This window comes from Poromitra crassiceps (genome assembly GCF_964638095.1).
Source record: "Poromitra crassiceps genome assembly, chromosome: 8".
NCBI classification, from domain to species: Eukaryota; Metazoa; Chordata; class Actinopteri; order Beryciformes; family Melamphaidae; genus Poromitra; species Poromitra crassiceps.
This window is the reverse complement of record NC_139629.1, coordinates 40786888-40810665: the sequence shown is the minus strand read 5'-3', so window position 1 is coordinate 40810665 and position 23778 is coordinate 40786888. Positions and strand designations below refer to the sequence as shown.

The window sequence follows — 23778 nt, the reverse complement described above, 5'->3', positions numbered from 1 at the left end:
GCCTAGAAGCACCATGGCCAGAGAGGAGGGAGAAGCTGACCATGATTGATGAGTGGCACAGATTTGACATTTTACAAGACCTTTAGATGTGGCAACATGGTGGCTTTGACTCCTCTCTTCTTCTCTCAGCAGAGGTTGTCATTTCTCACCGCATTCAAAGGCTTCCAAAGCCACAGACGCTGGCCTGCCTCCCACTACCGAGGGTAAACCGAGACTTACTCATGATTAAAACCCCTTCCAGTCACTTCATCATCCGTTTAAATAATTTCAAACACACTTTTCGAGCTAATACTGGTTTCTAAAGCCAAAGAGGAACACCAGTTACACATGTGATGTCTGATTGAAGCAGACACAGCTGCTGTGAGTCTTGCCCTAGTTTCCCTGCTTTCCCTCCTTTCTTCCTTGTGTTGAGGATCGTAACCAATGGAGATAATGAGAGAGAAGATGAGCTGTTTCCAGATGATGATGATGATGATGATGATGATGATGATGATGATGATATCACTGTTCAACTGTTCCCCAAAACAAGAAGCACATGAAATTGTTTTTGTATCTTGTTGTCACCAGAGATGATTTACATTATAGTCTAACTATGCTTCAAATAAACACGATGTGTGTGTGTGTGTGTGTGTGTGTGTGTGTGTGTGTGTGTGTGTGTGTGTGTGTGTGTGTGTGTGTGTGTCCGCATTTGTGAGTTGCAACATTCATTAAAAAAAGAATGTCGCTGTGTGGCATAGTGACAGTGTGACATTACTCATTATCATTACTCTTTCTTTCTTTCTTTCTTTCTTTCTTTCTTTCTTTCTTTCTTTCTTTCTTTCTTTCTTTCTTTCCTTATTCATTTAAGACTAAGACAAAGTCCTTGTATGTAATCTTGTGGCAATAAAAGTGATTCTGATTCTGATTATTTCCTATAATAATTATTACCTATTTGTTTAGTTGTTAAAATGTATTTTATTTTATGTATTTTATGTATCTTAGTTTTAGTTCAGTTACACTTAGTTTAGTTTTAGTAATTTCATATTAATTTATGCCGTTATTTCTGTATTCATTGTGTGTGTGTGTGTGTGTGTGTGTGTGTGTGTGTGTGTGTCTCTGAGGAGTCATACAACACACACACACACTTCCCTCCAGGTGTTGTGAACGTCAGGCGAGGCAGACACACAGACGCCTGAGTGTAATGTGGCTGACACCTGTGGCGTGAAGTTGAAACACTTCACCACATAACATTTATAACGGATTTATTTATACGCCACTTTTCAAAACAAAGTTACAATGCTGCTTCACACAAAGTATAAAAGTAGAGACATCAAATGCATCACTCATAGAGAAAAGTAAAACAAGATGAAGGAGCAATTTGAAGAACAACAAGGTGTCTACATACAGTAATTAAGGTAGAAACAAGCCTAGCGTAAAAAAAGAAATAAACGTGTTTAAACAGTGAATGCAAAGTGGCTGCTGAAGGCTAGTGAGTGAACAGACTGACTCTTGTTATCTCAGAAGAAACTTAGTCCTCTGTCACTTTGTTGGGGGACGCGACACACAAAAACCAAGGTTAATGGACAATAATGAGAAATAATGTCATAATATTGTTTAATTCTGATCTGGAAATCCTCTTGTTTGCATCTCTCACCGGGAGGTCACAGAGGTCACGGTACAGAACAGCACCCCTAGAGCTCAATGTCTTGCTCCAGGACTCTTCAGCAAGGCAGCTCAGATGGTTGCTAATAAGAGGTTTTGAACCCAGATCCTCAGGTTGAAGAGCGGTCTCTCTGCTCTATAATTTGCAGTATGAAAACAACAAAGCAATCCGTGTATTTTATACGCATCTAAAATATATTTTAACCACCATCCTGGTAATTATTTTTAATGGTCCGTGGCTGGTGGGTCATGTCAGGTCCTGGTAGGGAGGGGGCAGCTCAAAGCCGGGGCCGTGGAGTTTGTCTCCATCTGTCGGAATGACACATAAATGCAGGAGGAAACAAAGTGAGATCTGTGAATGTAACCAAATAAACACACTCATGCAGGAGTTTGATGTTTGTTATACATATTATAATGCAGCGAGCACTGCTCTAAATATGTAACGCTAGGTATGCATTAAATGCAAAATAAACAAACCGCGTCACTGGGTGGAAACTATGGGACCCTATGGAGCATGAGCTTGAGTGTTTCACTAGATACATAGTATGCAGCATAACATATTATGTTGGAAAATAGTTGGCATCCGCATTTTCATTCAATTTAAAATTTCATTCAAATCAATTATATATTTTTTTTGCCAGGTGGAACCTTTGGGATATGTACCACAAATTCCACAGGGAAGGATTTTCAGAACGCACTCGCTAGTTGCTTACATTTTTCTGGATATAAACTGCTCTGGTAGGTGTTTTCTGAATTAAATTTTACTTTGTGGGATTATTGTATCACTCAGACGGCAGATAACTGTAAAAGTTACCGTAATATATCCTCTGTTGTGTGTCCATGTCAGACAATAACGAGCGAGCTGTGAAAACATTTTAATTCTGGGGCCTAGCCAGCTGACGTTAGCTGTGTGCGCTAACATCAATCATAAACAGCGTTCATCTGACTGGCTGTTGTTGATACCGAGCTAGCTAGCGGTAGCGGCTAATGACAGCAGTGACGTTATTATCAACTTATTTGATGCTGAGCGCGGTTTATCTCCCGTTCATCCATTCCTGTCTATTTGACTGCTTTATCCCATTTATTTATTATGTAGGCAATGCACAATGCGAAGAACCTCTGTTCTTCCAGAGTTCCACCTTACGAATCCTCCATTGCTGCATGAAGGAAATGATGTGGTTCGCTAACGTTAACCGATAGCAAAAACCGCTAACTGTTCAAGCTAGTGATGGTAAACTAACGTTACGTCATCTCATACTCAGGCTAATAACAGTCCTCAACTAGGAAATGGTATAAGCGTCCCTCACAACAGTAACTATTATGGCTGAATAGCAAATGTTGCTGTCCGAAATCATAAGGACGGTTAGTTAACAATGTGAAATGTTTGTAAGGATGCAGTCTTCAAACTGGAAAACCTACAGAGTGTTAGAACAGAACAGAACAGAACACCCAGCTGCATTTCAGTGCAAGACTGGAAAGGGAAGTTCTGCCCTCGAAACTGCAAGGATAAACAAAGAGAGAATAGTGACAGCAGCACAGGAGGAACTGAAACTGAGTTGCACATTAACTGTTCTTTCAGTTGGCCCAGTTGCACAAAGCACCTTTCCCTTAGAGTCAGCGTTAAGGTGTCCATACAATTGAATTGGTTGCACAAAACACCCTTAAATCTTGTGCTTATGTTTTCCTTAAAATCTTTAACCTTTTGGAGAAGATTTAAGGGTGTTTTGTGCAGCCAATTCAATTGTATGGACACCTTAACTCTGACTCTAAAGGAAATCTTAACCTAAGGTGCTTTGTGCAACTGGGCCGACCCTCACGCCCTCCTCAGAATGGAAACCTGCCAGTTCCCAGTTTTCATGAAGCCTTTCTTTCAGACCTGATGAAGCCTAGAACCACAGTGTTCACACAAATCTATTTATTGTTGGTTCAAAGAAGAGCCATTAAAGATATAAAAACAATGGAATGGATTTGAAGCCTTTCCCCACGTGGAAGAATACTTTCATTGTTATATATTTATATCCCTGCTCTATTCACCTTATATTCCAACACATGCGTCAGCCAGTTACTTCCTATTGTGTTTACACTTCCTGTAACAGTACAGTACTAGTGTGAGCAGGTAAAACAGACGGTGTTTTGAGCAGGAAGTCATAACACAACTGGGTCAAGTGGGCGGGGCTACATGAGGTGAATAGCACTGCTATAGATTGGTAGATTTCCAGTAACATTCTCTCTTGCCTTCCCTAGCAGGTGGAGGGATGAGTCTCTCCCCTGTGATTGGCACAGAAGTGCCGGAAGCGGCCAACGGGGTCGCTACACCCATGTCTTCAGAGCCCCGCAGCGAGAACGGCCCTCACGCCTCGGGCCTGTTGAAATGTGGGGGCAGCAGAGTGCCGTGTCCTGGGGACGGATCAGAGGACAGCTCCCTTGGAGAGACGGAGAACCACATGGACCTGGAGAGGAGAGTTTATGATGGCGAGGGCCGCTCCGACACAGAGACCGAGCAAAATTCAACCTCATCCAGTTTGGACTCTGAAGTGCACGTTAAGTCATTACACACGCCCTCCTTCCCCGCTGCCACGTGCACAGGAGAAACTGCCTTCCCCGCTGCCACGTGCACAGGAGAAACAGAATCAGGCCCCAAAGACACAGAGCTTCCAGAGGGCTCTAACGCCACTGAGCCCCCTGGTGCAGCTGCGTCAGTGGACTCGTCACTCCATACGGACTCCAAAGACTCATCTCGTCGAGGAAGCTCAGACGACAACCACAGACAAACGGAGACTGTAGAGGCTGGCAGCAGAGAGGAGGAGCAAGAGGGAGATGGAGAGAAGGAGAAGCAGGATGAGGAGGAGGACGAGAAGAGGGAGAGAGAGCGGGGGAGGCAGTGTGCAGGAGGAAGTGCAGATCTGGAGTGGACTGTGAGATGATTTTCATGATATTTCAGCTTCTTTTTACATAGATTGTGAAGGGAATGAAGGGCGAGAGAGGATCATATTCAACACACGTCACGAGGAGGTTTTGAACCAAAGCCAATGGCTGTAAATGTTATCTCAGGCTGCGGAGCCATGAGGACCTGACTGCACCTGATTCACTCTGTTAACCCATTGATACCTGATGCAGCATTTGTGTGTGTATCCTTTTAAGACTGCGAGCCACGTCACATGGTTCGCGGTCTTAAAGGGATACACAGAAATGAGGGATATACACGCAAATGCTGCATCAGGTATCAATGGGTTAATACCAGCGCCCTCTAGCACTGCTGTTGTAGTTTCAATAGGCTTATTCATTTGTCTGAGGTTATGTTTAAATTTAAACCCTGGCTTACGACTGACTCAAAAAGACTATGATTCTGCATATCTATGGCTACAGAACATTTACTAAAACCGACACTGGCACTCTCTTACCGACCACATTTTCGACATTATGTCTGCTATATACTGCATCTGTCAACTAGCCAACTTTGCATAAACAGTAACAGTTTCATTTGTGTTGCTTCAGTTAAACTGAGTTGCGCTTCAAAGTAGCATAGCTAGTGTAGACCGGAGGCAAAATGGGGGTTACCGTAAAAATTTAAACACAGTGTATAATCTGCTGTGTCAAGCCAGCTAGAGGTTAGAATATAAAGTGGGCTTACCTTCCAAATAAAAGCATACTTTATTTACGAGACAAATGATGAATATAGTATTTCTGCACTGTAGTTGGAAAAATAAACAAATTATTCATTTATCGTTATCAAGGTAAATGTGACAGACAGTATATGATTAAAGATAGAAATCTCAGGCGTTATCCAGCAGGTTTAATTAAAAACATCTCTCCCACTGCTAGAAACAATTAGAGCCAAGACTATAATCAATGCTGTTATATGAAGTATCATTTCCTGGAACTCTCCTCCTCCTGTCTCCTCTCCTCTCCTCCTTCTCTCCTCTCCTCTCCTCTCCTCTCCTCTCCTCTCCTCTCCTCTCCTCTCCTCTCCTCTCCTCTCTGTTTTAGTATTCACGGCACTACTCTTCGTCGGCCCCTGGCCCCAGCACCGCCTCGTCTTCCTCTCCTCCACCTCCCCACCTTCCTTCAGACAGCAGCCCCTGCCCTCCCCATGTCATGGCCCAGGTCCGGGTCCGCAACGTGCCTGAGAGAGAGCGCATCGTCCGGGGCATGCAGGACAGCAAGAGCCTGGATGAGATCAGCCAGGCGTGTGGAGGTACATTTATATTGTACCGCTGATTTTACGAGGGGACCAGCAGCCAAACGCTGGTAAATGTTGGCTGTGGCCGTTATTTGGCCGTTATTTGGAGATCCAGTTCTATTCTAAAGATTGTTGGCTTATACGTAAAACTGTGGAACTAGCTGGTGAATTTTGAAACGTACCATGCACGGTGACCGCTGCTCAAAAAAAGTGTGTTCCCTGCCGTTTACCTCACCCTTCTTTTCCTTCTCTTCCTGAACTGACAAATGCATATAGACACTTTGGCAAAGTGAGAAAGTCATGAAAACAAATGGAAAAAGTACTGTCATTTAAAAACGTGCTCCATTCCCCCCTGTATTTTATGACGGAATTTGGCTGATGATGTGCCTTCTCAACAGGTGGTTCGGGGGCCCGGGGAGGGGGCAGAGGGGGTCAGTCAGAGGGCCGGAGGGCCACGATCTCCTCGGCTCTGGAGCTGGAGGGGACAGTCAGCCATGATGGAGACCTGACCCACTTCATCACCAAGAACCTGGAGCAGAAGATCAAGATGAGCTCCAAGCCCAGTCTGGACTGCAGCGACTGTGAGTGTGGGGCGGCCTGGAAGCAGATTCCCTTTCATTTAATCAATTTAAGTGGGGTTTCTTCTCCTGCAGAGACTAGCAGGCCTGATGTCCAGTCATATCCATAGCTAGGCTTCTCCTGTAGAGACTAGCAGACCTGATGTCCAGTCATATGCATAGCTAGGCTTCTCCTGTAGAGACTAGCAGACCTGATGTCCAGTCATATCCATAGCTAGGCTTCTCCTGTAGAGACTAGCAGACCTGATGTCCAGTCATATGCATAGCTAGGCTTCTCCTGTAGAGACTAGCAGACCTGATGTCCAGTCATATCCATAGCTAGGCTTCTCCTGTAGAGACTAGCAGACCTGGTGTCCAGTCATATGCATAGCTAGGCTTCTCCTGTAGAGACTAGCAGGCCTGATGTCCAGTCATATCCATAGCTAGGCTTCTCCTGTAGAGACTAGCAGACCTGATGTCCAGTCATATGCATAGCTAGGCTTCTCCTGTAGAGACTAGCAGACCTGATGTCCAGTCATATCCATAGCTAGGCTTCTCCTGCAGAGACTAGCAGACCTGGTGTCCAGTCATATGCATAGCTAGGCTTCTCCTGTAGAGACTAGCAGGCCTGATGTCCAGTCATATCCATAGCTAGGCTTCTCCTGTAGAGACTAGCAGACCTGACGTCCAGTCATATGCATAGCTAGGCTTCTCCTGTAGAGACTAGCAGACCTGATGTCCAGTCATATGCATAGCTAGGCTTCTCCTGTAGAGACTAGCAGACCTGATGTCCAGTCATATGCATAGCTAGGCTTCTCCTGCAGAGACTAGCAGACCTGATGTCCAGTCATATGCATAGCTAGGCTTCTCCTGCAGAGACTAGCAGACCTGATGTCCAGTCATATGCATAGCTAGGCTTCTCCTGCAGAGACTAGCAGACCTCCTCTAGTTGTACTCATCATTAATGCATGGTTTTTGTCATATCCAAAACCATTAAGAAGTAAGAACAGACTGAGAATCAATACTCTATCTTTAGCAAATGAATTGTTTTCATTTTTGATTGATTGAAGGGAGTGTGGACTGACCCTGGCTTTGCGGTGTTTTCAGCATTTGAAGTCATCACTGCTCTGGTCTGGGCAAGAGCAACTTATTTGATTTGATGAAGTCTGACTTTACCTGACTATGCAGCACATCACGGTCATGCAGCACATGACTCTGACTCTGACTCATTACGTCATTTTGGAAAAGTGTACTAAATAACACGCTTTTGTCCCGTTTCCAAAATGGTATACATAAACTGCCATTTTGGAAATTAAATCATGTCTTGATTGAAGTGCAGCAGGTTGGCCTGGTAGTTGCAGAAACTTTCCGGTAAAAGGATGTGTCTTTAGTAGTCATATTTCCAGTTAAATCATCCTAGAGCAAAACACTGAAGCACCACCCTTCACTCTGGATTAGAGCATCAATGAAAATGTGTGGTATAAATGGAAACATGGAAACACAGTCAGTATCAGTATGTGCTTCGTCATGGCTTCTTCCCTCTACTCTATTTAGACTAGACAGACAGAAAACCGACGTTCTGCTGAGTGTGACACCAATCATTTTCACAGATGGAAACTATTTTTTGTCCACCAGTGTTTTGTGTCTTCCAAAACAAACCGATGACTGTCTGTATCCAAGGACTTGAATTGCTACTGTTGTTTTTTAAGGAAGTATCAGAAATAGTTTTGATTTTGTGCTGCCAGTTGTTCTGTGAGTGTACTGTAGGTGTCAGCATTTTTCAAATAGGGATCATTCTTCAATCTGCATGTGTTTCGGTCTCTTTCTCTCTTTTCTTCTCTCTCCCGACCCCACCACACTTTCTGTATATGTGTGCCTGTCAGTGTCTGTCAGTCACTTTCAACTTGTGTGTGTGTGTATGTGTTTATTAGGGCTGGGTATAGTTTAAAAAAGTATGATACCAGTACCAGACCGCATGTCGAAGTGTCTGGCACAAGATACTGAACCCCAAATTGCTCCCGACATGCTGTGCCAGCACCCTCGTGGTAGCTTGCCAACACTGAGTGTGTTTACATGCACACCAATAAACTGATAACTGTGAGTAATCAGTTTATGGCAATAATCTGATTTCTGCGTTTACATGCACTTTAATAATCCGACAATAGGAAAAACCCGGGTTTACATGATTAAGTCAATTAGTCGGATTTCTCTCCAGAAGGCGGCGGTAATTCAACTTTTTACATGCAACTTGTACATGCGCAGAATAAGAAACCTGATACGCTGTATACATGCACTCAAAAGACGGGTTATTGGCCAAAAACCTAGGTATGTTTATCGGTTTATTCATAACCCCATAACGGCCATAAACGGATAAAGCTTATCGGTTTATGCTGTTTACATGACCATTTGAATAATCAGGTAACTCCAGAAATCCGCTAATAAACTGTTTATTGTCTGCATGTAAACGCACTCATTGTAAAGTGCTTTGGATAAAAGCTCTATATAAATGCAGTCCATTTTCCATTGTGTCTATATATTGTGAGTTGCTCTGTGTATACTTGCATATCTAATGTGTGTGTGTGTGTGTGTGTGTGTGTGTGTGTGTGTGCGTGCGTGCGTGTGTGTGCGTGTGCTTCTTATCAGCGGACTGCTCAGGTCCCATCCAGCGGAGCCGGGGGTCGTCGTCACGGCGACCGGCAGACATCCCGCCCATCGACCCGGCCGTCCTGGTCGACCTCCAGAGACACACGCAGGAAGTGGCTCACAGCGTGGAGATGATGACGCGTAGCCTCAACGGAACCATCCAGAACGTGAGTCACTTCATCACTATCACATTATTCTCATCAGCATCTTTCAACTCATTGATGACTGTAAATGACCCGCCGGTTTGTGCTGCTTATTCTATTGCCTTTATCCCTTCAGAGCTACACTTGTGTATTTTAATTAAGCAAACGCACACACACACGCACACACACGTGCGCGCGCACACATTCTCACCCTTTCTCTGTTTCTGTCTGCATATCTGAATAACCTCTCTCCCTCCCTCCTCTCTCCCCCCCCTCCTCCCTCCAGATGACAGCTCTGAGTGTGGGCTACATCCAGACTTACAGAGACTCGGTGGACAGCCTAGGAGAGTCTGTGGACATGAGTATAAAGGTGTGTGTGTGTGTGTGTGTGTGTGTGTGTGTGTGTGTGTGTGTGTGTGTGTGTGTGTGTGTGTGTGTGTGTGTGTGTGTGTGTGTGTGTGTGTGTGTGTGTGTGTGTGTGTGTGTGTGTGTGTGTGTGTGTGTGTGTGTGTGTGTGTGTGTGGGGGGGGGCTATCTCGTGGAACAGTCTTTCTGTGTGGAGTTTGCATGTTCTCCCTGTGCTCCCCTGGGGTTCCTCCATACATCGGTATGGACCCCCACTAAAAACATCCAGAAGATCGTCATCTGACCAGTGATGTCAAAGTTTGACGATGGTCCCTGGGCACTGACTGTACACAAGAAAGCTGCCCACTGCTCCTGGCTGCCCCCTGGAGGAAGGACAAGCCTGGATGGGATAAATGCAGAGACTATATTTCACCGGCCACCGTCGGCATGAGTGTGTGTGTGTGTGTGTGTGTGGCTGTGTTGTGGGTTGTCGTGTGACAAATAAAGACGGGTTTGTCCATCCAGTTCTTCTTCTTCATCTAAAACTGTAAACAGTTTGGCAGTCATTCACTTACTTTGACAGTTATTGAGAGTTAAATTGAGTGAAGTTGTGGACCAGTGATGTAATTTGTGCATGAATGACATCACTGATCCACAACTTAAATCAAATAAACTCTCATTAACTGTCAAACTAAATGAATGACTGCCAAACTGTTTGCAGTTTTTGGATATACTACTGATTTTGTTATGTTAAAAAGCTGGTTGAAAATCGGCGCAGTGTTCCTTTAATAGTTAATTTGCGTTCCCTAATCTAAAGTGTTCCCTCTATTCCTGCAGGGAATGTACACACTGATGGCCCGCTGTGAGGAGCTGGATCGCTCCATGCAGCCCATACACACCCTGGCCGCACAGATCCGCGACATCAAACGTACCCTGGACGCCCTGGAAGCTATCTGCAAGTAACCCACCCCACCTGTGTGGAAGTAACGCACATCCCGGCTGCAGAGATCCAACATCAAGCGCATCCTGAACACCCTGGAGGCTATGTACAAGTAAACCCCACCCCTCCGCAGGTATCACACACACCAGGCAGCAGAGATTTAAGCGCACACCTCTGGATTGCTGAAGTCATTTGCTACTAATCGTCCTGGATGATTAGGCGCACGAGATCCCTCCCCGTCTTCATCTAGCCAGCCAATAACGTTTGAGGAGGACCCGTACCGTCTTCATCTAGCCAGCCAATAACGTTTGAGGAGGACCGTATTCGTGTTGTAAGATCTTACATGAGTGGCGTTTGAGTTGTCCTGCAACAAATTGACTTTTTGGAGACACTTTTAAGTGCCCCACACACACACACACACACACACATACACACACACACACACACACACACACACATCGTTGAAGTTGCGCGACTAGATGTCCCCTTTTTCCAGTTTACAGACTAAGGAGACTGCTGAGAGACTGTGTGTTGTTCTCCGTCCAGCCCGCTTGGTTCAGATTGCACTAACCTTTCCTCCCCACATGGGGGCGATGTTTCTCTCTGTCTGAGGAGAGAGGCCTGTAGGAACCGCTCAGAAGACGATGACTTTTGCACAATAACAGAAAGTTTTTTTTTCTTCTTACCTTATGCAACCGAGATCTGATTCTTTCATGGCAGGCTGAATGAGGGGAGGGGGGGTACCATATCTGTCTTTGTTTACTTTTATTTATGTTGTCTGAGTGATGTGCTTTTCCCCGATTCACACTCAAAGCGTTCCACACACACTCCAAACTGGGAACTGACCAGTACAAGCAAAATGTTCTACTCTTGGTCAGTGAAAAGCTCCAAGAGACTTTAAAAGGCAACTCTGTGGTACTGTAGTTGCTGCTGAGCGGAGAGCGTTACTCGTTCGCTTTCCCGTCTCAGATTCTATCAGACTGTCTGGAGGTTTGAAACTAGCAATCTTTTCCAGTCACAGGCTCGCTCCTCGAACCTTCAGGTCAGTGGTTCTCAACGTGGGGTCCGAGGACCACCAAGGGTCATTGAGGGGGTTCCAGGGGGTCCCCAGCAAATTGATGGAATTGTTCAACTTCAGCATATTTCATTTACAAGGAGATAACACACTATGAGCATGTAGAAAAATGACTATTTTGACCGTAGTTTGACTGTTATTGCTCGACCTATAATACAGACATGGCATTCTCAGCAAAATAACTAACAAATGAAAATATTCTCAGATTTGCGTCTGAGAGACAAAATCTAATCAAATGGGGGTCCATGGCCTTATGTGGACTAAATTCGGGTCCTTGATATGAAAAAGGTTGAGACCCTCTGCTTTAGGCTACCACCTTTCACATTTCCTGCCTGAGTGTAAATGCAAATGCAACCCATGTTGTTGTTGTCAGAAACATGTGTAGAAAAGACCTTATGTAGCCTATTCGATTGCTTTCAATATTGGAAAAGCTTCAGATCCTTCTGGGTTTGACTTTTTGCAGACTATTAAATTTCAACAAACTGGAATGCTACATGCAAGGCGGGTCAATCAAGATTTTCGTCAACTGTCTGAAACATCTCAAACGCATATTAGCAGGCAGGCATGTAAGTAGCTAACAGACTGGTTAGGTTAGGGTGTCACTGATGTGGTTGGTTTCAGTTCAGTTTTAATTCAGCCAATTCAAAGTGATTGAGGCGTTTTATTTCCAAACACTTTATATCCGTTTTGGGGGGGGAATATCAATACTATCTGGAATCTCAATATTGAATAGCTCTAAAATGAAGAGCTTCTGGACGCTAAAAAGTGTTAGCATTTTGTCAGCCAAGGCTTTTAGCCAAATTAGCTGCTAATCTTCAAAAACACCTGAAGTTGTTTTATTTTTCTGCTACTCCTTTTTTTTTTTAACTGTAGGTGTCATTTTTGTGACATGGTTGGATATCTGATTTTGTAGCAAAACTCTTCATTTATTCTGTATTGAGGGTATTTGATTTTTTTTTTTTTAATCTGCCTGTAATGAAAATGATCAGTTTAGGCTTGCTTCTAATTTGACTGAATTGAAGCTGAATTAACCCAAGCCCTGCTGCTGTTCTGAACATGCGCTGTGTGAACGACTGCAGAGAAGACTTGTAGACATACAGAGATGCTACAAAGACAATTCATTGTGTCCAATGTTTGCATGAAGTCTGACCGACGACACGCCTAGCCGGTGCCGCCGTTAAGAAGGCAACATGGCGGCCTGGTTTCTTCTTTCAACAGTGGAAAAGATGGGACAATTTCATTCCACCATGGAAGGTTGAATCTGGGCATATTTGATCTGGACGATGTGGACTACTAATGTGGATGGCATATATCAGGGTCACCTGACTTGAAAGTGAGTATTTATTAATTGACTGGATGCTTGAGTGTTCGTTGGCACAGTGCCAGATGTTCTCGTTTGGCCGTTACATTAACAACCAAAAGCCATTCGCTCTCATGGAGCATTACTGTATTTAACGCGGAGACTGTGGTATTTTTTTGTCATTGCACTGGTGGACAGCTTTGTAGTAGATCATATTATGTGTACTAGATTTGAGTACTATTACTCGTATGTGCACCTATTACTGAAGGCTCTTGATTATTTTGGCTTTTTGCGCCCGTGATTTGGACACTTCGAACTTCGGCTGAAAGTCCCAACACTCTGAACCCCCCCGTGACCATCTGAGGTTTCTGCAAAAAAACTAACTACTGAAGGTTGAAGCCGAAAAAATGTAATTTCCCTCCCAGCCATGGATTTGGGCATTTCCTATATTACCAGAACAATAGAGAGCCAAAGTGAGCCAAAGTGGAACGTCACTTCCTGCTTCAGCACTGTACCAGAGATTTTCATCCGCCATTTATTTTCCCATAGACATTTCGTAAAATGCTTATAAAAATAGTTTTACTTGTTCAAACCAAACGGTACAGATATATTTAGAAACAGGAGAGATCGCATAACATCTCACTCAGACCAAAACGTTTAAAAAAAATGCGGATTTAAAGACAATATTTTTTCGATGTTTTTTTTAAGTTTTGGGCTGAGTGAAATGTTCTATGGTCTCTCCCGATTAAAATATAGTTGAACCGTTTGGTTTGACCAAGTGAAACTCTTTTTATAAGCATTTTACAAAATGTCTAAATATTTGGCTGTGATTTTGATGCTTGTGAAACCTGCAAGAAAATACTCATTACTGAAAAGCAGCCGAAGTTTTGGAAGGAGATCTTGGAGCTTTGGCAGCATTATGAATCTGCGATGTCCAACTGTCTTTACATAAGGCTCGTCTGCACATGTTGTCCAACCTATGGGGAAAAGTTTTTTTTATTGGTGTCAAAAATTCTGCATTCAGTGTAAAATCCATTCCGTCTTTTAATAACTCTCCTTGATCTCACTAGCAAACGTCTAAGCCGGCTGTTAGGGAAACCAAATTGAGAGAGAATTGGGGGAATGTTGCCTAATGAGGCGTCGTCTAAGAAGAAACCAATGTTAACGGATCCGTGGGGTCTTCACATGCCCAGCAAAGTCATTGATAGAAAAGCTGCGTCAACTCAACTTACCTATACTAAACTCCTGCAAAACAAAGGAAGTGAGACTGGCTGGGGGGGTTTAGAAGGTTTTTGGTGGTGGTGAGGAAGCATGCTTGACGTGGGAAGATAAAAGAGGAAATTACATCTTCTCATTCATAATATATATAATATCTGATTAATTCTCTGTTGTACAATCCATTGCACCTGTGTACATAAGATCTCTTTCTGTAACTAAAAATGATTTAGCTACCCTTCGTCTTGAGTGTATATTTTAATGAAAAACAAATAAATTTACATGAGCTGCAAAAGAAGAGGTTTCAGTCTGTTTACAGTGTACTGCCTCCAGACATCAGTCTGTTTAAACTTTACATTGTACTGCTTCCAGACATCTTTGTTTGCATAATAGACTGTTTTCACAGGGGCCACTTTGTGTCGCAAAGGCAGGGTAAACACAGGTGCAAGCAACACACTAATGAGGGTTTCCAAATTCCAATCATGCAAGTTTGAAACCCTCATTAGTGTTTTGCTTGCAGCTGTGTTTACCCTGCCTTTTTGACACAAAATGGCCCCCGTGAGAAGGGTCTATACTCAGCATCCAAGGGGTTGAAGGGGTGTGGTGGGGTGGCAGTTAAAAAAAACACATTGAGAGAAAAAGTCTTGGTGCTGCTACATGAAATAGACACAAAAATAGACACAAAACATTCCTTTGATTGACCAGATACTGCATTTAAAACAGGCATTTTAATCACATGCAATCTCTTTGTGAGAGCCTTGATTATACACTGGTGTGACCGTGTTGGACTCAACTGTGTGCGGTTTGATAAGCACTCAGACAGAGGGCGCTAGTGAGCTGTGCAGTAGATACTAGGGTTCCACTGATAGGGGTTTTGAACGCCAATGTTTTTGGATTGAAGCTGTCAATATGTAGCCAGGATTTTATTATTATTATTATATTCACAAAAACCAGTATCTCCAAAACTTGTTTTTGGCAGGATGTGAAAACTGACACTGCATTTTAGACCATGCGATAGTCAATTTGAAACTCTTGAACTCGGAACTTTTTAAGGCAGGTTAACCCACTGCACCTACATAATGGTAGGCGAAAACACCTGGATACACCAGGGATACATCAGGCCTTTGAATGAAGAAGTGATTTACATACATATACATTACAGAAAAAATGATAAAAAAAATTGAAGAGAAAAGACAATCTCATTGGCTGATACCCGGGCCGATACATAATAAGTCGATATTAGCCTGACCAACTTGATCTCACACAAATAATTTACATCAAATGAACACGACTTGTCCAACACCAAGTTACGTGTTGGAGACACGTAAAGAAAGTGTTAAAATTCTGTTTTCCCTGCATGAAATGAAATGAAAGTTAGGTGAAATAGGCACAACTATAAACAGGAAGTAGAGTCGCATTGAAGTAGCTCAGTGGAAAGTATGGGTGTTGTTGTCGGGTGGTAGATGGCTGAATGATTGTGCCTTCAATCCTGGTGGCCAGAATTAAATTCCCAGCATCTACAAAGGACATTTTTGCCATTGAGTGAAACAATAAAAATAGAGGTTTTCTTATTGAACCATGTCCAAAGTCTTTCCCTACAATTAACCAAGTTGTTTTAGTTGCCTAATTTGAACCGTTAGCCAACCTTTAACTGAAAATGCGGTGTCCAATTGCCACAGCATCTGATTTGTGTTATTGTAACAGAATTCAGTTGATGGTGCAGGAATGTCATTTTCACATCATTCGTGTCATAAATAAATATATATACATAATATATATATACATAACATAAATCTAATCTCAGAGGAGGTTTGTGCTCATTTCACAACTCTTTATGAGGTCATGTTGGGCAAGAAATATCAACACAGCAAACCCTAGTTTGTAGCATGCTCTTCTTCACTCTCGTATCATGGCAGAGCTCACACTTAAAGGGACGCTCCCCTGAAAAACAACGCTGATTATATTTTTCACCTAATCGCACGCATATTCAGAAAACTAAACAGTTTTGCAGGCATTCATTTAGTTTGACAGTTATTGAGAGTTGTTTTGAGTTAAGTTGGGGACCAGTGATGTCATTCATGCACAAATTAATGTGAAACTGTTTACAGTTTTAGGACATGTGTGAGATTATGTGCAAAATAAATCGGCATTGTTTTTTGGTGGAGTGTCCCTTTTAAAGGCTCTAAGCAGAGAGCGTTAGCCGGCAGCAACAGAGCCAGTATCATTATCATGGTGCTTTTATTTTTTTTATTTTTTTATTTAACCTTTATTTATACAGGGGGAGTCTCACTGAGAGCAATGCTCTCTTTTTCAGGAGCGCCCTGTTCACATTCACACACACACATTCATACCTGGAAGCTGACCAGTACAATCACACAGTCTGATCTGCTGGCCACTGACCAGCTCCACTGCAGCTCTGGTTGGGGTTAAGGGCCTTTTGCTCAAGGGCAAGTCAGTGGTGGTAAATGGTAATGAGGGAGGGGAAAGTGTGTCAGTCTAGTGACTGAGAGCAGGTCTGAGAGCAGGTCACGTGGGGGATGGGTTTACCCAGGCTACCGGCAGGGACTCTGTGCCTTGCACAAGGACACTTCAACAAAGTGGATATGTGCTGTCATGGGTTTAGCCCAGGCGGCCTCTCTAATCACTATAGTGAACTCTTAATGGTCCAGGCACAGGCTGCCTGCCACCAGCAGCAGCACAGTCAGCATCGGGGAACTCAATGGACTCGTGCCGTTGTCCGTAGGTACTTCCAGTGAAATCTTTGGACCTGCTCTACCAGGGGAGCTGCTTCCCCACAACTCGGCCCCAGAGGCACTCTTTGTTGTTGAAGCTGCTGTTGAAGCTGCTGTAGGTTCCACCACATCCCCAGTCTCTCCTGCCTCTGTTTCCCCAACAGAGGCTCCGTCTTTGGGGGACTGCCGGTCGGAGTCGACCGCGTCGGAAGTCTGAAACCACTGGCACTGGAAGTCTTTCTTCCACATCTCAGCCGGGTCTGGTTCAGCAGCTGAGTCTGGCTGATCCGTGCCTTTTGGTGCCTCTGCCTGAGAAAGGAAATGGCAAATAATTTTGCTAATAGCGAACACAATGTTGCCTTAATCTTCACAGAAACCTTGTATGACATCTGTATGATACTACAGCCCCATCCTGTGACCTCATCAACCCATCCGAATGTCTAAGTTCATCTGAAATCATCTCATCTCAAAGACATCTGTTCCTAGAGATGGTTCAGTTCCTTTCCTGGCATAGGATCAAATCTCACAAGATCATTCGCTGTTGTGCCTCAACTGCTACAGTACAAATACATAATAACGGTTAATAATAATGCTTATTGGATTCCCTACTAATATTTGTATTGCTATTATTGGATCCCCCCAGATGCAGAAAAGAAAAGAAAACTGTAGGCATTTCAGATATTGCTCTGTTACCTTCTCGGAGACTTTCTCCACCGGTTCAGATGGGGGCGGGAGGTGGAGGTAGGCGGAGCTCTCTGAGTTTTGGCGGACGCATCGGCCACGCCCCTGACACAGGGAGGCCGAGCAGAGACGAGTTGCCGTGGTTACGTTGATGGAGTAGGGCCCCAGGACCTGACGGACAAACTCCGCCAGATCGGAACACTCTCTCTGGCAAATGGAGAGGCAGGCACCATGTTATGGGTTGATAGATCGAAACCGTGTAAAATAATTCAGTGCAGATTTATGTTTCCTTTAGTAAATCAATTGGGACCACGTTTCTTCTTGGAAGTGTACGTGAATTGCAATTTTCATGTTTCACAGACTGGTTGGTTGGTTTACTGTGTGTTTATACAAAATGGTGTACCTCAGTCTTTGTCTCGCCTCTCTCCCAGATAACAACTCCTGCTGTTCCCATAGCAGCACTTTCTCCTATGGTGTTGACAAGGTCTGCCTGGAGAAATAATATATCAACAGTCTCTAAAACAGTCCAACATCTTAGATCAGATATTTGTTTTTCCTTTGTTTATCTGGGGAAGCATTGCTGAGCTTGCAAGCTATTCTTCCTGCTTCAGATTTATGTAGTTCCACTGACACTCACACCTGGGAGAGCTGCGTGGGTTTTTTGTTTTTGAACACTGAACCGCTCCTCTAGATTTGGAGGTTAAGTGTGCCTTGCTCAAAGGCTTCTAGGGCCTAGGCAGAAGTCATTTAGGGAGAAGAAACTCAAGGGATTTGACCTGCCAATGTTCCAATAACAACGACGGCGTTCTCTAACCTTTGATGGTACCACCCATAGAATTTTTAAACATCAATATATTGTCGTTAAATTAATTGTGATACCTTGGTATAATTCCTGTAAACAAATTAGACTATGATCAAGACAATTAGTAGCGTATATCTCATGCCAGTGATATTGTTACTGCTAGTATTTTGTTTAAATTTAAGACCACATCTCCCATAATTCCCGTAGACATTTCTTAATGCTTGTAAAAAAAAATAGTTTTACTTGTTCAAACCAAATGGTTCAGTTATATTTAGAAACAGGAGCGACCATAGCATTTCAAGTTTTGGTCTTAGTGAAATGTTCTATGGTCTCTCTTGTTTCTAAATATAGCTGAATCGTTTGGTTTGACTAAGTAAAACTATTTTTATTAGCATTTTACAAAATGTCTATGGGAAAATAAATGGCGGATGAAAGGTCTCTGGTACGCATGATGAAGCAGTTAGTGACGTTGACTTTGGCTCTCTATTTTACGTTAATATGTCCTCACCTGGGACAGAAAAGTATTGGTGGAAGTGTAGACGCTCTTGACCAATGGGAATACAGGTAGATCGTACGCCGTCTCAGCTAGAGATGCCACTCTCAATGCTTCTCCGATTTGATTGGACAAATACAGCCTGGCCCCAGAGGTCCCGCCCTATAGAGAGAGTGACATGTTACATATTGATCAGGTGCGACACAATTATTTATTACTAGAATTACAGCAATACTTGGTTTACAGTGAAGGAATGTGAGAGCTTAAACCTGAGCGTCCAGACTGATGAACTTTGATATATTCTGGTCGGAGGAAAGGAGTGCAGTGAGGTGAAATGGTAGAGTGGAGTAAAGCACACACAACAGTTGTTGGGGAAAAACAACTCAGAACTGTAAACAACAGTTGCTGATCATCTTGAGGCAAATGAACACAAATCATTTCTATTTCTGTAAGATATTAATTTTGTGCATTTCTTCTTAAACAACCCCTTTTCATAATTCACATAACCTACGTCAAGTTTGATGCTACTTTCTTCTATATACAGTAGATATGTTTGTTGTTTATTTGACCTTTCCTTTAATACATTTCAGAACATACATGTTACATGCAAAAATTGTATAACATAAATACAACAATGAAGAGAAAAAGGAGCATCTTGGATACTTGGAGCAAGTTTTAATCACAAAATTATAAATTAATATACAGGACAAGATGTTACTATCCCTTGTGCCAAAATCCGAGGAAAAACACATTTAGAAGCCCAATCCAGAATAAAACGAGCTAACAGGCTAACAAACTAATAAACAAGACACAAATCACCAGTTACCTACCCTAGCCAACAGCAGTATGAAGCATGTCATTGGGGTTTTCAAGTGGGCACCTTCCTTCACCGACGTTTCGTTAAGTTAGGCCCACGACACCTCAAGAAGGCTTAACGGTGTAATCCAGCGTCCTGGAAACACCCCCCTCCATGCTACCACCACACAACTGCATATTACCTCACTATCTAAGCCTAGCTATCCAGGTCGGTTCGGTATGACATTCCTGACTACACCACCACTGTCAATGATTCAGCCCTGTTGATGCGGACCGTTAATCATGACCAACAACAAATAAAGTACACGTGTACTGAAACAGTTGAACAAACAATGTACATCTTTATATGTACGTATGAACCGGGGCACTCTTTGTTCCCCAAGATAAATACGACAAAATCAAGTAAGAGGGAAAGAAAATTGACATCAAACCCAAAACTCAGCTCAGCACATACATATTTATGGTGCTACTTTGTTGCAGATGCAGTTACCGAACATATAATTGGGACTGGGAGTCACATTATGGAAAATAGTGCATCAATTAAGGTTGCATCTTGTCAACGTATCCTCTATACAAATGATCTGGTACATTTTGTAGAGATGTTTTCATCCATAGGCTATATTACAGAAAGGTTTCTACGATATGTTGTGTGAATTAGCATCATAAACTTCTCAGATGCTGGTGTGAACTGGCTGCGACAATGGCAAGTTTTGTAACTTTTTCCCAATCTTAGTGATAAACCAACTTTGGCGTTTTTCATTTCCCTGAATTGTTAGTGTTGCGCTGAAGCCAAACTGTGAAAGATTGATTGGTTTGCATCTGATGCAGTTGGGAGTTGCCTTCCTGCAGTCCTGCAGATGTTGTACGAGTGAGATATTACTTACTGTAACTTTTTCAGACTTTTTCTTCTCTCAACTCTTGACTTCTTTTTTTTTTGCGTAAAAATCCATCCTGCTATTAACTGTGTGTGAGGCCAAACAGGTTACTTTTGAGTGTATTCTTTTAGAGCAGTGGTTCTCAAACATTTTCACGTCAAGGACCCCTAAATTGAGACAAATTAGACCACGGACCCCGCATTTGATACGATTTTGTCCCTGGGTCCCCCATCTGATAGGATTTTAGTTTTTAGATGTTTTATTACAGAAAGTGTATAAAACATGTCAAAAATAGTCACACATTGTAGTGTGTGTGTGTGTGTGTGTGTGTGTGTGTGTGTGTGTGTGTGTGTGTGTGTGTAAGCATCACCTACCTGCAGCTTCTCCAGGGTGAGGAGAGGGTAGAGGGCGGAGCTTCGTTTCCATAGCCACAACAGCTCGTCGTTCAGGGCCATCTCCGCCGCAGAACAGCGGGCCGTTTCATTGGCCGACAGGGTTTGGGCAGGCGTCTGATTGGCCGACAGGTTTTGGGCGGGGTCGCCGCCGTAGCAGCTGGGGTAAGGCGAGAAGCCCCATAATGCCTTGGGCCTCAACCTGCTGACCTCACGCAGAGTCTCCATCATTATGGACTGGGCTGCCGACTCAAAGTCCACCTGTGATGACATCATGACATCGCTGTTGGTTCAGTTCCTACAGGAAGTTGTGATGTTGTGATCTCAGTACTTAAAGGGTAACTTTGGTATTCAAGACACAGCAACAAACACACTGAATCAAGAGAAAGGTGAAGAAAAACATTCAATTGATCTCGTTTCCATGTTGTCAGATACTTATAATAAGCTGAGCCTTTCAGGCAAAAACAAGCACTTTTGTTTACGGTATTCTTTATTTTCTGTCTGTTGAAGCCCTACTATGTTAATGCTTCCTTGTACTGTCTGTATTGTTATCTACGAAGCAACAGTGTATATGCCCATGACAAATTTCCCCCAGGGGACAAATAAAGTATAACATAACATAACATAACATAACATAACATAGTAGTGACATGCCCCGTCGGCTTTAAGGCTGAAACATAATGGCAAAGGCATGACCCGCCCTTCTCTGGCTCTGATTGGCCTAGCGTCAAATGTTGTTGATCCAATCACATTCGCTTGGCTATCCTGCGTCTCTCCTCGTCTCCTGCGCCAATCAGAGGCAGAGATGGGCGGGTCGTGCCTTTGCCATCCTGCCCACTGGCCAGCTGCTGAGCTCCGGCCGACTGACTGGCGGGTCAGCAACAGTGAAACCGCCCGGCCCCATGCCGCGGTGTTGTGCCCTTTTTTAACTTTTGAGCCCCTGCCCCTCTAAGGGTCTCTGCACGGCCCTGCATAAATGGAAACTAAAAAAAAAAAAAAAAATGTTTCACATGTTTAAGAATACCTCATGGATAGAAGTCATAAAAATCTCAAACAAATCTCTTCAAATTCCTCCACCCAACATTCTGCAAATTGCCTCGCAGATTTTGAGAAAGCCCACAGCAAAAAGTGAAAAAGCATTTTAGTTGCAATAATATAAAAACTGACATCCTGGAGGGATCCTGTTTCTTTCTTATTTTGAGTTTCTTTCTTATTTTGAGCCCTGTTAGCTTATGCTGTTGTCGCTAGTAGTAAATCCTCCTGGGGTCCAACACATCAGTGGGTTGAAAGGCAGAAATGAAAGTAGAATTGCTTTTATTTCTAAAGTTTTATTTCTTATGAAACAGTTCCTTGGCCTGAGATCCTGAGTGTAAGAATCTGGTGGAAAAGTTTAACCACTCAAGTACTAACTGACATACATACACCCTAAGGGGCAGAAGCAATGTGCTTTGAATTTGGGGTGAAATCAGCCTCATTTAGCATAAAACAAAGTGTTTGAGTTGATGCAAAGTCATTAGAATAATGAATAATGTCACAATGTCACATGCTGCCCATTTCATTCCCTCCGCTCTCCTACTTTTGCACTGTTTTTCTTCCCACATGACCACACTTCTCTCTTCTATACAAGGCAATGTCCATAGGCCGTCAGTTGCTCCATGCTAAAACCCGTGGACAAATTGGTTGACACTAGAATGGATCGGCAGGAGGGACATGAGGAGTGATGATCGATTGGTTGGGTTTTTAGGCATGGAGAGTGAGGCGGGGTTAGGTCCCTCCGGCCGATCCATTCTAGCATCAACCGGGGACAAATTCCACTCTCCCTTTCCTTCCAGTCTTCCCTCTAATCCAATCCCCTCTTTTTTATTCATTTGATCATTTGATCCTTTCCCCCTGTTCCTGTTCCTGTTCCTCCCCCTCCTCACCTGTTCCTGTTCCTCCCCCTCCTCACCTGTGACCACTTCTCCACCTCTTCGGGGGTCCAGCCAGGAAAAAAAGTCCTCAGCAAGGCCCTCGACGCTTGCAGGTACGCCGCCTGCCTCTCTCGGTTCCTCGACCACTGGGGGGCCCACTCTGCCCAGCGCAGTACCCCCAGCCCCAGGTACCTCGGGGCGGGTAGCGCCGTCACCACGTCCTCCCCGGCCTTCTGGAGGTGGTTCTCCAGCCGCGTGTGCTGCGGCAGCCCTCCGTTGACCCGCGCGCTTTGGCCCACGAGATACGGGTAGTTCCCCAGCGTGTCCTCGTAAAAGACGGCGACGTGACCTTCCCGTTCCATCCCGAAAGACGCGGGGTCGGGCCGGCCGGAGCAGGAGGAATCGGAGACGCCCCAGAAGACGATGAAAGGCTGTCCGGAGAGGAGAGGGGCGCGGGCGGGCTGCGGGGGCGCGGCCCGGCCCGGGGCAGGGGAGGTGGAGAGCACGAGGAGGGGCAGCAAGATAGGCAGCTGAAGGTGAAGGAAGGTTGAGGTAATGGTTCTGGACGATGAGCGAGTCCTGACAGCGTAACAATTTGGTTTTGGACTTGATCGTGACTCGGTCCACGCCATCGGAGCGGCCGCCTCTCTGGCTCTCACTCCTTCAGGCCCTCACAGCCAATCATGTTCCTGGAAGAATTCAATTCAATTCAATTCAATTTATTGTTAGTGTCTTTGGCTTCACAGGTTTGCTTGCACACATGTAAAGTACAGTACACAGACACAGACACAGTACAGTAAATGATAGGGTACATAATATAACATAGAACAAGACAACAGGACAACAGCACAATACAGACAGCGATAACGGACATGGTTCTGATGTGGATGAGTCTGACGTTTATGAATTTAGCAGATTTATTGCGTTTGGTATGAAAGATTTTTTGTAGATGTTCTTGGTTGCTGCAGGAACTCTATAGCGTCTTCCCGAGGGCAGTTTTGTGAACTCATTAAAAAGGGGATGTACAGGGTCACACAC

The 23778-nt window shown here is 43.9% G+C and overlaps 2 protein-coding genes across 2 annotated transcripts; one reads left to right on the top strand and one right to left on the bottom strand.

Annotated features, from left to right (window-relative positions):
• Positions 1 to 3959: 3959 nt before the first annotated feature.
• Positions 3960 to 10596, top strand: LOC310780716 (uncharacterized protein; the record flags this gene model as incomplete). The annotated part of the gene is made up of 6 exons (XM_083641226.1): positions 3960 to 4556; positions 5629 to 5836; positions 6220 to 6402; positions 9022 to 9188; positions 9451 to 9534; positions 10347 to 10596. The coding sequence occupies 6 exons, from the start codon at positions 3960 to 3962 to the stop codon at positions 10470 to 10472; spliced, it is 1365 nt and encodes a 454-aa protein (XP_083497352.1). The 3' UTR covers positions 10473 to 10596.
• A 6100-nt stretch (positions 10597 to 16696) lies between these two features.
• LOC310780715 (hyaluronidase-1-like) lies at positions 16697 to 23372 on the bottom strand (the record flags this gene model as incomplete). The annotated part of the gene is made up of 6 exons (XM_083641225.1): positions 16697 to 17080; positions 17465 to 17659; positions 17856 to 17942; positions 18763 to 18909; positions 20813 to 21091; positions 22779 to 23372. 6 exons carry the CDS (start codon positions 23370 to 23372, stop codon positions 16697 to 16699), a joined length of 1686 nt encoding a protein of 561 aa, XP_083497351.1.
• Positions 23373 to 23778: the final 406 nt, after the last annotated feature.